The sequence below is a fragment of the Arctopsyche grandis genome, chromosome 11, assembly GCF_051622035.1.
Source record: "Arctopsyche grandis isolate Sample6627 chromosome 11, ASM5162203v2, whole genome shotgun sequence".
Classification (NCBI taxonomy): domain Eukaryota; kingdom Metazoa; phylum Arthropoda; class Insecta; order Trichoptera; family Hydropsychidae; genus Arctopsyche; species Arctopsyche grandis.
The window spans coordinates 8,161,444-8,180,061 of NC_135365.1; the positions used below are offsets into that span (position 1 = coordinate 8,161,444).

The 18,618-nt window shown below is 37.0% G+C and overlaps 3 protein-coding genes across 3 annotated transcripts in view; 2 read left to right on the plus strand and 1 right to left on the minus strand.

Moving 5' to 3' along the window:
- The first annotated feature begins 1,847 nt into the window (after positions 1-1,847).
- Klp98A (kinesin-like protein 98A) lies at positions 1,848-12,040 on the plus strand. The gene is made up of 24 exons (XM_077441824.1): positions 1,848-2,071; positions 2,534-2,603; positions 2,683-2,802; positions 2,879-2,995; positions 3,068-3,307; positions 3,386-3,561; positions 3,636-3,888; positions 3,969-4,139; positions 4,212-4,451; positions 4,521-4,710; positions 4,776-4,950; positions 5,023-5,179; positions 5,980-6,153; positions 6,238-6,363; positions 6,498-6,617; positions 6,728-6,878; positions 7,073-7,175; positions 7,256-7,610; positions 8,335-8,434; positions 8,510-8,670; positions 8,739-9,236; positions 10,314-10,362; positions 10,449-10,615; positions 10,685-12,040. The coding sequence occupies exons 1-24, from the start codon at positions 2,025-2,027 to the stop codon at positions 10,907-10,909; spliced, it is 4,185 nt and encodes a 1,394-aa protein (XP_077297950.1). The 5' UTR covers positions 1,848-2,024; the 3' UTR covers positions 10,910-12,040.
- LOC143919479 (EEF1A lysine methyltransferase 1) lies at positions 12,023-13,465 on the minus strand. Its single transcript, XM_077441825.1, has 3 exons — positions 13,202-13,465; positions 12,975-13,128; positions 12,023-12,904 (listed from the first exon to the last, which is right to left on the minus strand). Exons 1-3 carry the CDS (start codon positions 13,352-13,354, stop codon positions 12,555-12,557), a joined length of 657 nt encoding a protein of 218 aa, XP_077297951.1. The 5' UTR covers positions 13,355-13,465; the 3' UTR covers positions 12,023-12,554.
- Positions 13,466-15,521: 2,056 nt separating this feature from the next.
- The window catches only part of LOC143919358 (uncharacterized), an 80,974-nt gene continuing 77,877 nt past the window's right edge, over positions 15,522-18,618 (plus strand). The window contains exon 1 of the mRNA XM_077441633.1: positions 15,522-15,755. Within this exon, the coding sequence (XP_077297759.1) occupies positions 15,673-15,755 (83 nt within the window). The 5' untranslated portion in view covers positions 15,522-15,672. The remainder of the gene's footprint in view (positions 15,756-18,618) is intronic.

An 18,618-nucleotide genomic window follows, 5' to 3' on the forward strand; every position in this document is an offset into this window, starting at 1 on the left:
GCAGGAAGCTACCCGCCGCGCCCCCATCGCCATCAACACGCGTCGCGGCCCGCGGGTGACAATAAACGAGCAGACACGGCTACCTACCTACCTACCTACCTACCGACGTCCAGCCACAACGTCGATGACAGGTGCTTACAAAAATGGGGGAGCGAATGAGACGACGATCTTGACAGCTGGATGTGGAGTCATGCGCGATCCACTACACATAGAACGGTCATCCAGCACCACAAGACATACACCACCTCAGCACCATCATTATCATCATCATCAAGGCCCCGTCCGTCCCCACGAGCGTCGTCACGCCGAGACGGGCGGTAGCGCTACAACACCTCCACGAGCCACAACGACTCACGGTCCAGCTCGGAGTATCATCAACCACATCGATGCCCCTGCCACCCCCGCCGCCCCACCAACCGACATCAGCCTCGGAAGAGCGGCGCCGCCGCAGCATCGCATCGCGCGACCATCGGACCAGCCACCGTCCTGCTCGCGACGTCACCGCCCTCGAATCTACCGACCATTCAGGGCGGTACACCTATGTACACAGCGGATGACCCACGTCAACAATTTTTTTCTTTTGGTAAAATTTGTTTCTTTGTAATTTTGGTATCGCTGATGCTGGGGGGGGGAGTGATGTGGCGGCTCGCTTATACGACATGGTCGAGTTTGGTTGCCTTCCTGCGAGTGGGAACCAACTCGGCTGGGTTCGGAGAGCTACTACTCACTCTGTCTTCAGCTGTCATATAATAAACACGTGCATTAACATGCCAGTCGTCTCATTCGTTCATCCTCCATAATGGCAATGATTTTTGTTGGTTTCTTTTTGTTTATGTAATATGAGCGTTTAAAAAAATGTGCAATTTTCACAGTTTTTTAGCTTTTGCAGTGTTTAACTCAAAATCTGGTAATGCTGTACCAAAATTGAATATTGGATTCAATTGTTAGATTTTTTTTTTTATTGATTATTAAAGTATAGTTTGAGTTAAAGTCTACAAAAGCCATAAATCTGTAAAAATTGAGATTTTTTTTACTCATACATATATGTATCATATACAATAACAAATACACAAAAGTCATTGTCATACTATAGGGCGGGTTAAAGGTTTGGACCGTTTCCCGGCCTATGGAAATTCAGTTGTATTTTGAAGGGATCTTTATTACTCGATTAATACAGGTGTATTTGTATGTACAGCGAAGTAGGTAGGGGATTCGCTGGAACGAGCCAGGTCGAGTTTATGAAGCTCACTGGCATCTGGAGACGATGCGCTGGTTTATAAAGGTGTTGCTTGAAGTTGCGTGTAGCTGGGCTAGTGAGATCACGTTCTGGAAGATTCCAACAGGGTCGAGGTCTTCCTTTTTGTTCTATGTTTGATGCGTAGTTGCGTAGCTCCTTGGGATTTCCCGTGTACTCGTGATTGCGTATCTGGAGCGAGTCGAATCGCCTTTATGGGTAAGCTGGACGAAGTATTTCGGCCACGGCTGACTTTCGTGTACGAGAACAGGACGCGATGATGTCATTTGTACAGATTAAGTTCGATGAGGGAAATATCATCGACCTAGTTTCGTATGGTACAAGTCGTGCTATATCCCTACAGTCAAATTAGTTAAAGACTGATTAATCACTTCTATGGTGATTTTTTTTTGTTGCTTAGTCTAATGGGCGTATGTAACTATATAATTTTAATCCAAGTGGCTAATGAATATCACATGGCTAAGAAAAATGGTATGAATGGAAAAAGATGTTCGAGTTTGTATAGTTTTAATTGATTAAATCGAACAGTCTGTTACAAATGCAACGAACGAATTGCATTCTAGAATGACTCACTTTCGAATCGGTCATGGTCATAGTCTGGCTGGTTGCGAAGTCGAGTGTATTATTTAAAAAGTGAACGCAGCTGTCATGGTGTGAGCGAGGCGACTCAGTGTCCTGTTGACAGTTCGATGTGTAGCTGAAGCTGAAGACTCGGTGCAGCTGAAGTGGGAGTGGGAAGAGTCGAGGAGTGGCAGAGTCGCCTTCCAAAATGGCGTCGCTCAAGGTCGCGGTGCGGGTTCGCCCCTTCAACCAAAGGTTCAACATTCAACGTCACTATCTGACATCTCTATTGACTCGTTCTCACCCCTCCTATCGCCAGCATCTCACGCTTGAATTTTTCGCAAGATATTATTTCGCTCAATAATACCGAACGATGAATGCGAATTTCGCAGATATTTCGATTGGCCTAAATCGCTTTTAATATTTCGCAAATGCGTATTTGCTACATTTTTAACTATAATATTTTTATTTGATAGTGGAATTGTTCAGTATTTACGCTATTTGGTGCCTTTGTTTTTTTTTTTGTTATTGGGTGATGTCTAATCTAAACATAGCGCAATGAGTAATGTTTACAATCGCTCGTGGCAACTACATGTTAACCATGTTTATATAAACAAGGTTTATACAATCGAAATCAACATTCATTAATTATCCTTCAGCATATTTAATTTTCGTATTTTTTTTATGCCACTATTAAAATGTTTTTTATTTTTGCAGGGAATTGGATATGAATGCTAAACTCATAGTTCAAATGGACGGAAAGAAGACTCGCTTACATTCATTAAAAGTTAATATTTAATAAAAATTATAATCTAATTTAATATACGTACACGTATGACTAAAAAAATTATTAAATATTATTTTAGGGCCCAACTTCTCAAAATCAGCCATCTGATGTGAGCAGAGATCGATATAAAGATTTCACTTTTGATCATTCCTATTGGTCTTATGACACCAATGACAATCATTTTGCATCACAAGAACAAGTAATTGATTTTTCAATACTTTTATTTATTCATCACAGAAATAAAATGATACAATATTGTGAATTTTACTCTATAGGTTTTTTCTGATTTGGGTATTGATGTCATAGACAGTGCTTTTGAAGGATATAATGCTTGCGTTTTTGCTTATGGACAGACTGGTAGCGGGAAAACGTTCACTATGATGGGTTCACCGGTGAGTTGACTATGATAATAGTCTGTCAATGCTTGAAGTTTTGATAAAAAAAAAAAAAAACTTTATTTGTAGGAGTGTCAAGGATTGATACCGAGAATCTGCAGAAGTTTGTTCTCCCGTGTCGCTGCCGGTAAAGAGAATGGTGCTTCTTACCGTACCGAAGTCAGCTATCTTGAAATATACAATGAAAGAGTCAAAGATCTGCTCGGTGGAGAGACGGGGCATTCTTTGAAAGTCCGAGAACATCCTAGACTCGGGCCGTATGTTCAGGATCTATCAAAGCATCTGGTTTCTGATTATGATGACATTCAAGTAATGCTCTTAGATCGTTTTTCAATTGAGAAAAATCGTACTGAAAATTAATCTATTATATGATTTGTGTGCGAATAGGAATGTATGCACCGAGGAAATTTACACCGTACGACGGCTTCAACACAAATGAACGACGTATCCAGTAGGTCTCACGCTATATTCACCATCACGTTTGTGCAAGCTGTTTTTCTACAGCATAATAATATGCCGAGTGAAACTGTTTCTAAAGTGCATCTCGTAGATTTGGCTGGAAGGTAAGTTTTTATACGTTTTAAATTTAATTGAGTATATTTGGTATTGGTTACATCTGTGTTTGTGATTATTTTAGTGAAAGAGCTGATGCTACCGGTGCTACCGGCCAACGTCTGATAGAAGGAGCTCATATAAACAAGTCTTTAGTTACCTTAGGCTCGGTTATATCGGCGCTTGCGGAATCGTCACTCATGCAAAACAACGTAGCTCCTCAGCAAAAGAACGGAAAAAATTCCAAAAATGTGTTCATTCCATACAGAGATTCAGTATTGACATGGCTTTTGAAAGATTCACTCGGAGGAAATTCTAAAACAATTATGATCGCAGCTGTAAGTGTGAATGAATCATATTATATTAAATGATGTTACAGACATTATTAGACTGTTTATTTAAAAAAAAAAAATCATAGATATCACCGGCAGATTGTAACTACGGCGAAACTTTATCGACACTCAGATACGCCAACAGAGCCAAAAACATCATCAACAAACCAACTATTAATGAAGATCCCAACGTTAAACTTATCCGAGAGCTTCGGGAAGAGATCGACAAACTGCGATCGCAGATCGGACCTCATAATGTAGGTTTTAATAATTCCACACAGCGAAATGTATACGAATATAGGATTTAATCAATGCATTAATAATTTCAGCATTCCATCGACAACGAACCGCAGGTTTTGGCTACGCTCCAACGGAAAGAAGCCCAAGAGAAGGTCCTCACTGAGAAGTGGACTGAAAAGTGGCGAGAGACTCAACAAATCCTTCAAGAGCAAAAGGCTCTCGGATTGCGAAAGAGCGGCTTAGGCGTTGTGCTCGATTCCGACATGCCTCATCTAGTCGGAATCGACGATAATCTCCTCTCGACTGGTGTTACTTTATACCACCTGAAGGTATGCATCGTAGCGACTACCTTTATTGATCATTAAAAAGGAATTAATCGATTCATATGACTTTTGCAGGAAGGTGAAACGTTGATCGGAAGCGAAGAGTGTGAAGCTGTACCTGATATTATTTTGACCGGTGGAGGTGTTTTGTCGGAGCACTGTCGGATAAGTCTCCACGATGGAGTGGCTACTATATATCCAAATCAAAACGCTCAATGTTGGTTGAATACGGTTCTCATTGATAAACCGGCGAAACTCAGTCAAGGTTTGTACTATTTGAATATGCATATTGTTCCATTGAAAGCTCAGTGCTAATGCATAGTTTTTCAGGATGTATTCTTTTGCTCGGTCGTACGAATATGTTCCGGTACAATGACCCTGCCGAAGCTGCTAAGCTGCGGAAAGAAGGAAGTACATCGATGATGAATCTGTCTCGGCTTTCTTTATTGAGTTGGTCTACTACAGATCTGGCTGCCAGTACTGAAAATCTTGCCTCTGTCGTTGGGTAATTTTTTTTCGGCTTAATGTTTGTTTTGAATTGTTTTAATGGTGTTTTTAATGTTTTATTTGTGTGCAGTGATATCGAAACTGATATTCGCGCTGATGAAATCGAAGCTCAAAGATTGGAGCTCATCCGAGAAAGAGAGGTTTTCCAGCAGGAACAGGAGGAACGAGAGCGTCAGTGGCATATGGAAAAGGAACAGTTGCAAGAAGCTCAAAAAAGATTGGATTCTGTACGTATATTCTTTACTTGTGTACAACGAGCGTAAATGGTGCCCAGGGCAAATATATTTTTTTTGTCTTAAATGCAACTTCCACTTTCATGGACAGGCTCAAATCTGTCGCCACACTATTACTTTCGATACAAAGCCTAGAAAGACTGAATGTTTGATAGACGGATTACGAGAACAGTCATAAACTTTAATGTTTTTGGAGAATTTTGTCGACTAATTCGTCACTCGCTTACACTGTACTTTTCGATATGAACTTTAGTTATTACAAAATATGACAATTTTATTTTTTGTGGCAAATATTTTGCCTATGCAGCGCCCGGGATCTCGACAATCCCGTCGTCATCCCTTTGTTACGCCACTTTTGATGTATAAAACTGTCATATCTTGAAGTTGGTGTCGCTATACATAGCGTCACTTTGATTTTTTTGTATTGATTGATTTTGAGATAAGTATTTATATATACCTGCAGAGGAAATAAGACGTATTTATAGCAATACTTTAGACGTATTTATAGATTTATAATATATTCGTGTTCAGTTGGCAGAAATGTATTAAAAAAGTTATATTTCACCAACAATAAAATAAAAGTCACTTTTAGAACAGTGTAGTTTGCCTCCTAAAGAAACATCTCTCTAGTAATGCCAAGGACATAGAAATGGCTTGAATTTAGTTTGACTAAATATTTATTGTTTTTCTAGTTATAATGATGAATCTATAACAGTTGTTTCTGATTTTAATAGGGTTAAAATATTAATCGATACCAGAAACATGTCATATATTGTTAAATTTGGCATATATAGGAAAGGCAACAAATGGAGAAAGAATACGCTTCGCAATGCCGTCAGTTGACTTCAGATTGGCAAGCGCTGGAGCGAGGATGGGGAGCCGGTCAGCAGGCTCTCAAAGAGCGGCAGACGGAACTAAGCGGACGACAAAAGAAACTGCTTTCGCTGAAAGAGAATCATCAACAGATGGTAATTGTATATAGACGGCTTAGTAGCGGAGCACCGATCATTGCTTATTTTCTTTTATTTTGTTCTTTTTTCTTCAATTCAAAGGTCGATTGTGAATTTAGTCATGCATCGACTGTGAAACGCGAGATTGAGCTTAAGCGCAAAACGCTGGAACAACTCATCGTCGATAAACTTAAACAGCTCAAACAAAAAGGCATTGATGTGCCAGCGGTAAGATTTACATTTTTTCATATTATCCTTCCTTTAGCTTAGTTTTTTCTTTGTTTGATAAACATCGGAAGCTCCTTTCAATAATATACTAGCATACGATATTTGTGTTAGTATTTTATTTTTATTTCATGTAGAATATCATTCCGAGTGCGGATAATCCACTGACTGACAGTTCGGCCGAAGGTTTGCTTCAATTGTTACAACAGTATGATTCTGAAGCAGCTTTAGCTATGAGAGATTTAGTCAATCATCATGTGAGTATAAATTTGTCGAAAGGAAATTCTTCAGAAACAGTAAGGTGGATCTGGATGTTGCTCGTATTTGAGTCATTTTCTTATGAAATGTAAATTTCTTTTATTTTTAGAAAAAAGAACTATCATCATTGGAGCAAGAATTGCAGACGCGCATTGCCAGCTTATCTTCGCACCGTTCTAAAGTGCATCAACTAGAGTCAGAACTCTCGTTGTTGGCCTTGCAAGAAGCTGGAATTCAACAAACTTTACTAGATAATCAAGGTATTGATCATTTTGAAATTAGGCTTTTAAAAGTTATGCTTTGTGTCGATGTATCTGAGTAGGCCTAATTTATGTAGCTAGTATGGCTAGACAGCTTGTTAGACCAAATAGTTTACTGGCATGATAAGAATGTTTTGAATTTGATACTTGCCAATCATTACATACAATATGCTAATAAACTATTACTATTTTAGATGGTCAGGCACTATCAGACGAAGAAGACAGTAAAGTGTCGCCAAATTCTACTTTAGAGAATGAAGGTGGCGATAAAGAAGATTTGAGAGAGAGGAAAAAATCGTATGTAATTGTACTCGGGTATGAAAAGTGATACAATAATTAGTACATATACATATGATAATTCCAATTTTTTGTTTCAGAATGACGTTAGATTTAAAACTGGCGCAATTGTCCAGCTCTACGTTGACCACGTGCGATACGTTTCACACCGCCAACTCTTCATGCTCTTTGGAAACCACCACAAATGACTTGATATCTTTGCCGTCCGACTCAAACCTCAACAGTTCCTCCACGAATGTAGACACGTCGACGCCATACGATAGTAATAAGATGGCGTCGAGCGGATACGTCAATGGTAAAATTCCCAGCATCATGACGGACAGTGGTATCGTAGAAAGCACACCGATCACCAGCTCTCCTCCGAAGTTGAAGAATAAAAATCTACCATCTTTGGACGACAGTGACGAAATGTCCAGTACTGAAGATTACAATAAGGTAATTCCCAAGAGGGTTGGTTTGGTTCGAGTGTATTTGCATTATATCTTGCTAACTCTAATATCATATTTGTTATGGCCCCCGTTCGATTTATACGGTCATTTTGATTCATCATTTTTTTTCTCAATTTCTATTAGAACCGAGGTGGCATATATAGTTTGGATTCTGTTGAAAGCATGTTTATAGAAGAGGTTATTTGGGAAAGAGATTTTTTCAGTTTTTCTCGTTTTTATAGCATTGATGCTTAGGTAGGTAGGTATGTTGACCAGTGTATGGAACCACGTTTATGTTTAGAAGAAGTGTCTTTATTGTTAATTATATGAGTATGTATATGACGAAGAAGGTAGTTGCTCGACTTTGGAGGAGTGGGCTGGCTGAACTCCAGAGGCTCACTGCCGTCTGGGGCTAGTGCGTTAGTTTATATAATTTAGTTTGATATGCGGCTGTGTGCTGAAGTTATTGCGATGGGGCTAGTGTCTGGGGGTCTTTCGTTATGCAGCTGCGTGATGTTATTCTTGTACCTTCGTGTGTTCTGGATCGCTTGACGTGTGTGTAGAGGTTGTTGTCTCGAGGTCGTTTGCCATGCAGCTGTGCGATTCGTGTTTTCCTCCAGGTATAGGGTCGTGTGTCTGGATATCACTTGATCTGGATGTGCAGCTGATCCAATTTATTCTTACAGATGTTTTTATAGAACCATTTTTTAATCTATTTTATTAATCATTAGGGGAAAAAGAACAATATGTTGATTCAATCGCCTGGTTTTTCGGATAAAATTTCACCAGAAGACCGTCACAGTAGAGCAAAGTTAAGAAGAAAGCTTGCTGGTAATATTATTTTATATTCTTTACACTAATCTATTATGAAATTGTACTCAAGCATACATTTTTTTTGTATTTTAGGAGATATGGGTCGTGGAACTTCAGGATCAAAACATATTACTGAAGGAGAAGCTCTCCGAGCGATGCAGCGACTTTGCCAAAAAGTTGCTGCTCAAAAAATGTTAGTAATATCGAGCTTAGAGAATGACTGTTCCAAAGAAGAATTAAATCATCAGATAGCGGTTAGTAGTATATTTTCACAAACCGGCAAAGAAAATATCTGCAATCTTTTATACATTGCATTTTTCAGGTACTTCAAGAGCTTCAGCGCAAGTACGTGCGTTTGGAAATGGCATTGCAGTATTCGAACTTCGACAACCGTTCCAATTCGAGATCGCGTTCAATAATGGTGACTCCGATACACGAAACACCATATGGTGGCAGCGATGGAGAAACAACGGACAATCTCCTGTCTGATGAAGGCCTTACTGATGACACCTTCAATGAAGGCAGTTATTCGACCGGCCGAGTCACCACATTGCGCGTCGTCACGACTGATCCGCTTCAGCAGCGGCTAAAGGATGAGATTGAAGGATCTGACAATGTTTCCACGTCCAACGACGAGCTCATCACGAGCGAGTCAGAAGTGTACGACAATAATACTTGGTCCGTTAACGAAGAGTCACCACTGCAAGATGTTAAAATTTCGACTGATTCAATATCAAACGTCCACGGCGATAGCGTGTTAGGTTCTAGGATGAATTTATTCGATTTACACATACTCAATAGGACAAATGACAATATTACGGTAATTTTAATTGAATTTAATTTTTCTTTTGTGGTTTTTGTAAAGTGCGTAAGATTATGCGCACTTTATAAACCACGATATATTTGTTATTAAATCATTGCTAAATGAGGTATTTACTTGATAATGTATTGGGTCTACCTCACGGCACCGAAAGTCAAAAGATCGAAAAAGCAAATATCGGAAGGCAAAGATCGAAAATCAAATCAAGATAAAAAAAGGGTGCATGGTAAACGGTACTATGTATATATAATATATATCAGTGGCATGCGGTGAAATTATCTCTCTTTTTGTCATACAGCCTTGTTAAATGTGCGCGCGCAGGATACGGAAGGAAAAGCCTGTTCCTCTTGTATCCTTCTCGCGCAAATTAAGTGAGAATGTACGATGGGGGGAGAGAGAGTTTTACCGCAACCCGCTGATATATATATACTAACCGTTTTTCATATGTATGCATGGTAAACGAACATTTTCGATTTTTTGACTGTCGGTGCGGTGACGGTCACCCAGAAAAATATCTTCGATCAATGTGTTTTGCCGGTGATGACGTATGGATGTGAAATTTGAAAAGTGCACGCCAATATGCTACAGAAAGTTTAATGCACTCAAAGAAGTATGGAATATTGTATGCTCGGCATAACGAGAAGATATAGAAAATGGAATACGTAGGTGAGAAGTATGACAAGGGTAGTGGATATATGGTGAAGAAGTTGAAAAGATTGAAATGGACGAAAGATGGATAAAAGAAGTGCTGGAATTGTATCCGAAAGAATGTAAACGAGTGAAAGGAATGCTGTAAGGAAGATGGGTAGACGAAATTAGGAAAATGTAGAGTGAGATGGATGAGAGTTGCGCAAAATCCAGCAGTGGATGGTGGGTGGCTGTATGTATGTAGATGATGATGTGTATCGATTTATAACTGACTGTAAACAATGAGAATCCTCTTCACTTTCCGATTTTTCACTTACCAATTATTTGAAGGCATATATGTATAATATAATATAAAAAAAGATCTCACACCCTAATAGATAGTAGTTGAATAAATAAATCATTCTTGAATATTTTTCATTTTGATTTCAGGCTACGCCTTATGATAATTCCAATTGGCTATTACATTCCGATGTTCTAAGTAAGTACAATATAAATTAAATCATCTTTGTATTGAATTGTAGTATGTACATATGTAAATACCATAGCAATATTGTTTTGTTTTAGATCAGTGTATTTCTGTCCCTTGTTTCGTGATAAGGGGTGCAGGCAAGTCCACGCACTACGAATATGAAGTTCGTATCGATTTAGAAGAAGAGAGATGGGCATTGTTGAGAAGGTATAGGAGATTTAGAGAGCTGTACATCAACATGAAAATTTTGTATGGTGCTAAAGTAAGTGCGATTATCTATATGAAACTATTCAATATTTATGTAAATAACGATTCAAACGTGCCGTTTTAGGTTGCCGCAATATCGTTTCCACCTCGGCAACTGTGGAGTTCGGAATCGCTAGCTGGCAGCCGTCGTCCACAGTTGGAAAAGTTTCTGAGAACACTAATCAAAACATGTGCTAGTGATAAGAGATGTCCGTTTCACGCTCAACCATTGACCAAAGAGACCCTCGTCCAATTTTCGCCGTTTTTCCGCAAGGGGGTGTTCGAGAGTGGGAAATGCGGGACGGGATGATGTGCACGTTGCGTTAAGCTGCTTAATAATTTAAGTAAATACATATGTTCGTTTAGCTTTTGTGACATGGGCCTTATTTTATTCCTAATGGTGGTGTGCCTTTATATAGTGATGAGCAATACTCTTAGAATGAAAATTTTAAATAACTAACGTTGAACGTATATATTTACGAAAGCGGGGGACGGGATAAGTTTAGATAGTCGTGAATAATTTTATTGTTATATTATTACTATTACCACACACTCGCATATATTATATATTTATTTGGTAATTTTTAAGCGATACGATATGTATTTATTTTGATCTCCGTTTTTTTACATTGAAAATTGGTGCCCCGTTTTTCCATAACACTACACGTTTATGGTTTGTGATATTGTAGTAAATGTTCCAAAGAAATTTGACGAGAAATTACAGTTTTTAATTACTATTCTCTCTTTATTATTTTATTTGTTTAGTTTGTAATTAGATAATTTTCACAAACTCTTTGTATGTACTTTTTTTTTTTTACAATCGATTTATACTCAATTTAGTCTCAATTTTTACAAGATTTTTATTAGTTTCATTATACATACATACATAGTCAACCAACATACATACAATAGGTGAAACTGATTGTTAGTGAAATAATACTGTTACCACTATTTTGCAATAATAAATTCATTGGTACTATCAAATGAGAAAGTTAGGGGATTTGACGTGCTTTACTTTTCCATATCATTATTGAGTAAATAACCAGATTTTTTACCATGAAGATAAGTTGTAAAGTTTTGATTTTAAGTAAAGATGTATTAATATTAAAATAATAAGACCAACTATTTTTTATTCAGTACGGTAATTTCTAAAATATTTTATTATATAAATTATAATAATATGAAATTGGCTATATTTGTGCTATGGGCTTCAAAATTTATTGAAATTGTGAAGTATGTATCTTCGATTATATTTTTAAAAATGTATCTGATATTACTTCATTTATTACGACAATAAAATCCAGTGTCCAGTCTAGAGAAGTTGATTAAAATGTTTCTCTGATTAATATAAATAGTTATTAAAAGAATTTTTATTATTTTGTTCACTGTTTTTGTTGATTAATTTTGTTTTGTTTTTCTTTTTCACATAGTTAAGTTTATGACAGATCATATCCAGTAAAATGATATTAATGTTTGTCGAATTACATCTATTTATTGATGGTTATTTTCATGGGATTCTTTTGAAAATTTTTTGAACTTGTGCCTTGCTAGTGATATTATCTTTTATGATTTTATTATGAGAATGACGTTTTAATGTATTTTATCGTAACTTGCCCAATTACAATGATCGTAAACCGATTTTGAATGAATTTGATTAACTCTTATGAGCGAGCATTATAAGATACTGATCGATATTTACCCAGCAGGTCGGAAAATCACAAGCTCTTGGTATGTAATTATTTATTTAATATATAAATAATCAAAAAGTTCATAAGTTAAATATGAGCTCTTCCGACTTCTAGATATAATAAATTATACAATAATAACATTATTGTTGACATATTATTTTGTTGAAAAAATAAATGATTCTATTATACTAATAATAATATACTAATTTCACAATATGTGCTTTTTTTAATAAAGGACTTAAAAATACATTATTTTTTACATTGTTGTTATACCTTATCCAATACATTATCAAAATCAAAGTTAGAATAGCTTGAGAATTCGTTTGCTAGATTGTTTTTATGTTTCGGTTTGAATTTATTCATTTTTAGGCCTAAAAGCTCACACGCTAATTGGCACATAATCGTCCCAGTGCAAAGGATTATTTTGTCCTTGGCGAGTATTTTTATAGATGCGCTGGTTTTTGTAAGACATTCTTCAGATAAGAAAGGAGGATCCGCAATTACAATATCAAAGTGCTTGTGCAATTCCTCGGAAATATTTTGGGCATCGTTGAAATCATAGTAGATGAAATCGTCACCGTACGCTTTAAAACGCTTATCGTACTCGAACAATTTTACTGTAATATAAAATGTTGATATTAGGCGATTTTCAAGGAACTTAAATGAGTGAAACGAATACTATACAACCTGTGCAATTTTTATAGCCCAATGCTTTTTTGAGTGGGCTGTAAAGTGTCGGACTGGAAATTAGACAAACTGATCCGTTCGGTGGTATACATTCAGTCACGACTTTGACAATATTTTCAATTGTCGGGTCGTCATACCAAAATTGGCTGAGTTGCTGAAAAGTAAATTGTAAAAGTAAAAGTAAATTGAAAAGAAAATTTTAAGCAAAATAAATAAATTATATTCACCCAGTCTTCATCGAATGATATTTCGTTTTCACAACGTTCACCGTTTTCCAATTTTAATAATAGTTCCTCTTTTTCTTTTTGTAGTGCATAAAATTCTTGCAAAAATGCTATTGTGTCCGCTGGAAGCTGTGGCATGTCTTCATCGTCGGACATTATGGCAGGAGGTTAGATATAAAAACAAAAATAAAATTAGTACAAGTATTCCACGTGGGATATCACGTCTGTCAAATGTGACAGTTTTCAAACAAAAATTTGGCCGAAAGGACATTGTAATGTACGATTATTTATGTTTTTAACTGGATTTAAAAATTTTACAAAAAAAGCAATAGCAGAATGTATTGATATAAAAGAAGCATTCAACCAGTTCCGTAAATATTTCTAATTTTACTGGAAATTTTTGATTTCTGTGACAAATTAATCGAATTGTAAAAATTTAGGGTTCCGTGATTACATCCCAAATGTGAATCGCTACCAGGATAATCGCCACTACGAAAATCAGTCGCGTAGGTCTCCTATCGCATGAAAATTTGTCGCATAGGAAAATTGCCGTATAGAAATCTGCCCAAATCTCGTAAAAAAAATCATTTGCGATGTAATCCGTTTACTAAATTTAGAAGAAAGCGTAGAACAGAAATAATAAATTAAGCATGTGTATATATGAGAAACTCCACAGTTGTTGTTTTTGCCTTCAATGCCTACATCGGCCTATTGAATCCTTAGGAATACCTTAGATCCGAAGACAAGAGTAATCATTATAGGCCGGCGCGATCCTGCGCCGTTCATTGTTCATTTTTATGGTGAACCTTTTAAGGTCTGTTCATACCTATCCAGTACGACTCAAGTCCTGCAAGTACGGACAGTATTCTTTAGTACATTCTATATGGACGCGCATGAATGCGTAAATGCGCATGCGCGAATGGAGTATGAATACGTCCATATAATGTACTAAAGAATACTATCCGCACTTGCAGGACACCTGCAGGATACGGGTCGTGCTGGATAGGTATGAACAGACCTTTATTTTGCTCTCTAGCTTTGTATTTAGCCCTGTTTCCTGGAAAAAGCACCCTTCCACGCCTATTTTTGGTAATCATGCTTGCTTTTTCTTGCAAAAAATATTTTGCTCTCTGTAACTTTACGATGACTCTAACAAAATATGGTACAAATTCTAACGGAGAACGAGTCTCCTCGAATATTTTGTCGTGTATTAAGGTCTGTTCATACCTAGTCGGCACGTACCAATTTCAGCAGGTATCCGGCCGTACGAAAAGTATTCTTTGGTACATTTTGTATGGGTATGTTCATATCAACCGTCACGTTTACGCCACGGCAGGCTTACAGCAGTACCCGACATTTCCTGCTTATACCTTACAGCAACATCCGTCAACGTATCGTATCCGTCTTTTTGGCCATCGTGGAAATATACACGCGAATTACGTGCCATGAGTCTGCCGCTTTGCTGTTTTGGACCAATTATCGATAGTGACAGTTGACAGCTGTTCAATCTTTCGACATGGTTTTGGCGCTGACAATGGCATTGGCAATGACTTTTTGACAATGCTTCCTTAATTTTTGTAGATTTTTTGGTGATTTGTGTTTTTATTTTATCCAGTATTGTTTCAAATTGGTATCGGTTCATACGGAAATATTTAAAAAAAATTTGTCCATCATCCACAAGCTCCTTATACAGTGTCCAAAACTCTCCTTCAGTTTTTCTATTTTTTAACATGGGATGCACATCAAAACGCCTCCGTGCTTTTTTATTGCCTTCTTGAGCTTCTTCTTCCAACAACAACGCGATTATACATAATTTTTCGTTCGATAAACGCCGAAACATTTTTGCTGACTTGTATTCTGACGCGTAGCTACGAATGCACGTGTATGCATTCATATTGTAAGTACTCGACAATACGACGTAAGCAATATTACGCCGTATCGTCATGGCCTGTAATGTATAACTAAGCCGATTTTGCTTTGCACTCGGCCAAAGTGCTGTGAACGTGACGTGACCGCGACGTGTAGGTAGATATGAATAGAAATGTAATAAAATGACATATTTGAAACGGAGTCGTGCAGTGCTGTTAAGTATGAACAGACCTTTATTCAGATTGTTTGGGCCCCAGACTATATATTATTATTATTCTCCACAGATTTGTCTATTCAATTGAAAATTAAATAAAATCGGCAAGATTAAAATCGAGCTACCGAGATTTTATGAATTAGAATTAGCGAATGAACGCTTCCGACGAAAAGTAAATGAAAAAAAAAAAAAATATATATATATAAGAGAATGGCCGCGAATCGCGTTGCTGTGAGTGTCAGTCAGTGTGTTCGCAGAAGTGGTGAAGTGGTGAAGTGGTGTAGAGTCGGCCGCCCCACGGCTCCATATTCGTTGTCAGTAGTGTTGTCCGCGGCGAGTGCGGCGCTCCTCCGCAGTGCCTGAGAGTGCCCCCCCCTCCCCCCGCCCCGACATGCCCGCCCCCGCCCCCGCGCCTTCGCCCTCGCCCCCGCCAGCAGACCCCAAGGACCCCGCCAGGCCCAAGGAGAAACGCAAGTGAGACACCTCCACCCCCACACTTTATTCTCATATGTTTTGCCCACAACCCCACCCCCATCCCCCCTCAACCTCATCCTGACATTTGCTCTCCCACTTCCAGAATGACAGAAGCTGTCGCAATCAGATGTACACACGGGTCACGTGTTTCCCCCACACGCATTCTTCGTACATGTGTGTGTGTGTGTGTGTATGCAATTTGACAATTATATATCAATACATGTACACTCGATCAGATATGTGTAATTGATACTATGTTTATATACAAATTTGGCTGTCTCCTATGTACATATGTACTATGCACGAATTTCTTTATTTGCAGTTTGTTTATTCATAGGTCAGTGTTTCTTAAAAAGAATGTGTCCTGTAGAATGTTTTCCGTGGAAAAAACATTGTGCATTTTCGTATGGAAATCGGCCACTTATATAAGATTTATCCACGAAGCGTATACTTGATGTGTTTATGCACAAGGAGGAAGAACGACTCGAATCGAAATTGAAATCGAAAAGTTTCTGATATGATGTGTATATTTTTATAATGTTTTTTTTTGTTTGTTTTCATGATATATGTATTACTATAATGCGTTCTATCGAAAAGTTACAAAAGACAAGTCGAATCTTTTTTCATTTTTTTTTTTTAATGAGTTTAATGTCGTTTAACACTTTGAGTGCTGACGTCTTTTCTGTTGAAAGCCCGCCACGCTGAAAATATCGCCAACATTTCCAACTATAGAATTATTTAGAAATCCAATAGAAAGCAGGTATAAAAATTGTAGCTAATCCAAACTACCGAGGATTTCGAGTTTTATAAAGGTGTGTTTAGACCAGTGGTTCTCAGGCGAAATTTTACCGTGGCCGCACAGGTGATAATAGTGGTCCCATGGAAATGTCTGGTGGCCGCACCAAATTTAATCAAATAAATTAAAGTTACAAAAAAAGTGGATCAATTTATAACATAAAATAAAAGAAATTTTAACATTTTGGTATCTATTTATTTAATAATAATGCAAATGGAAATTGCTCAATACTCCTTTCTTCCAATGCAAGCCGCATAGCTGCTTCTAAGTTTGCGTCTGTCAGCTCGTTTCTAAATTTGTTTTTAATAAAGTGCATTACACTGAATGATCTTTGCAATTGTTGCCAAATCTTTATATTGGTTTGTTTCATTGTGAACGTATATTTCCATCCGAAATTTTTGAACCGAAATATTATTAAAATGGTTATTAAGTATTTGATCATGACTAATTTCTAATAATGCATATTTTACGTTAGCCCAGTTAATTAATCTCAATACTAAAAATGATTTTAATCTATTATAGTACTATGAAATTTTCATTCATAATAAAAGGGGAAGATGCAAAAGAAACAGTTTTAAAAATATTCAATTCTTCGAACCTTTCATCAAGTTCCAGATTCAGAGATTTAAGACACTCTATTATTTTAATTTTAATTTTGAAGTTGTTTCTGTCATCTTGTCTATGAAATCACTAACAGAAGATAAAATTGAAAAATTGTCATTTTCAACTTCTGTCACAAGGCTTTTCGCTATAATTTTAGTTTGTCAATGATGAGCATGGTTTCTATAATATTATTGTTAAGTTACTTTTTTGTAGTTTTTAAAATATATTTAATTTTTTTTAAATATTAGTATTATTTACTATTAAGTCGCTGGTGGCCGCAGTAAAATCCACTAGTGGCCGCACTTGAGAACCACTGGTTTAGACTCTCTAATATATCTTGCAACAATATGAAATTAACAAAAGAAGTCTATTATTGAATGTATTTTTCCAAAACTAGCTCCATCTTCTTCATTGTTGTTGAAAATGTAATGCTCACAATCTAAATCCCAAACCACAATTAGTTGAGGATTTCCATTGAGAAATTCTGCTATGGTTATAAATTCAGAAATTCTGGTGTCTTTATAAACATTGACACGGATTACACGACCCATGTTCAATGCATTTTTTTTTCAATGCTACCTAGAAAGGCTTAAAGGGTAGTATTCTTGTTTACTTTGTACATGCTCAAAATACAACGTCTATCAGCGTTTTTCAGGCATATGGACTTGTTGGCAAAAGGCCAATCAGCGTTGGTCAGCATTCAATGGTTAACAGTTGCATACAAAATTGGTACTTTTTAGTGTTTTCTGTATCAAAAAGTCCATTGCTTCATATTTGTTTCCTTCCTCTTCTAATCTAATCTACTGTTGTTGTGGAAAATTTTCATTTGTAAGCATAATTGACAAATAACAGCATTTTTTTTAGTTTGATCCATTTGTATTTTGTCTATAGTATGATCTTTCTGATTTGCTCAATGCTGAATCAATCATTTCTATCATCTGGAATTCGGTGGATGATCCGCTTCAACTCCTCCCGGTCTTGTGCCAAGTTAAAAACAGCGTTTAGAGACGAACCATCAGTTCTTCAATTTGATCTGACCGTCTTATGGGAGATTGTTTTTTCGCTTGCCTTCCTTCTAGTGTTCCAGTGACTATCAGCTTCTCTAAACTCTCAACATTCTTCCTGGCAATATGGCTAAAGTAGGATAGAATCTTTTTTCTACATGTTATGGAGAGTCTCTCGGAAACTGCCAGCTTTTTGATGGTGGAGATGTTCATGCTCCTTGCTTGGAATGCAAGTATCTTAGTACCGTTGATTACAAATAGAACGAAATTTCCATTGAATATAAATTTAACTGATTTCTGTGAATTTCTTAATAAACTGTCAAGTGAAATAATTGAAATACTGAGTAATTTCAGCAAAAGTAAACAGTCCCCAATAATTCAATTTTTCCTCGTCCTCAATTCTCTTGAGTATTAAATTTCAATACAATATTGAGTATTAAATTTCAAGTTCATATCGAAA

Excerpts from the sequence above, each read along its gene's own strand:
- Klp98A (XM_077441824.1), top strand. The coding sequence starts at position 2,025 with ATGGCGTCGCTCAAGGTCGCGGTGCGGGTTCGCCCCTTCAACCAAAG. Across the intron at positions 5,180-5,979 it reads CTCAAAAAAGATTGGATTCT|GAAAGGCAACAAATGGAGAA; the intron begins GTACGTATATTC and ends TGGCATATATAG. Across the intron at positions 7,176-7,255 it reads TTGAGAGAGAGGAAAAAATC|AATGACGTTAGATTTAAAAC; the intron begins GTATGTAATTGT and ends TTTTTGTTTCAG.
- LOC143919479 (XM_077441825.1), bottom strand. The coding sequence starts at position 13,354 with ATGTCCGACGATGAAGACATGCCACAGCTTCCAGCGGACACAATAGCA. Across the intron at positions 13,129-13,201 it reads TATCATTCGATGAAGACTGG|CAACTCAGCCAATTTTGGTA; the intron begins GTGAATATAATT and ends TTTACTTTTCAG. Across the intron at positions 12,905-12,974 it reads GGGCTATAAAAATTGCACAG|TAAAATTGTTCGAGTACGAT; the intron begins GTTGTATAGTAT and ends TTTATATTACAG.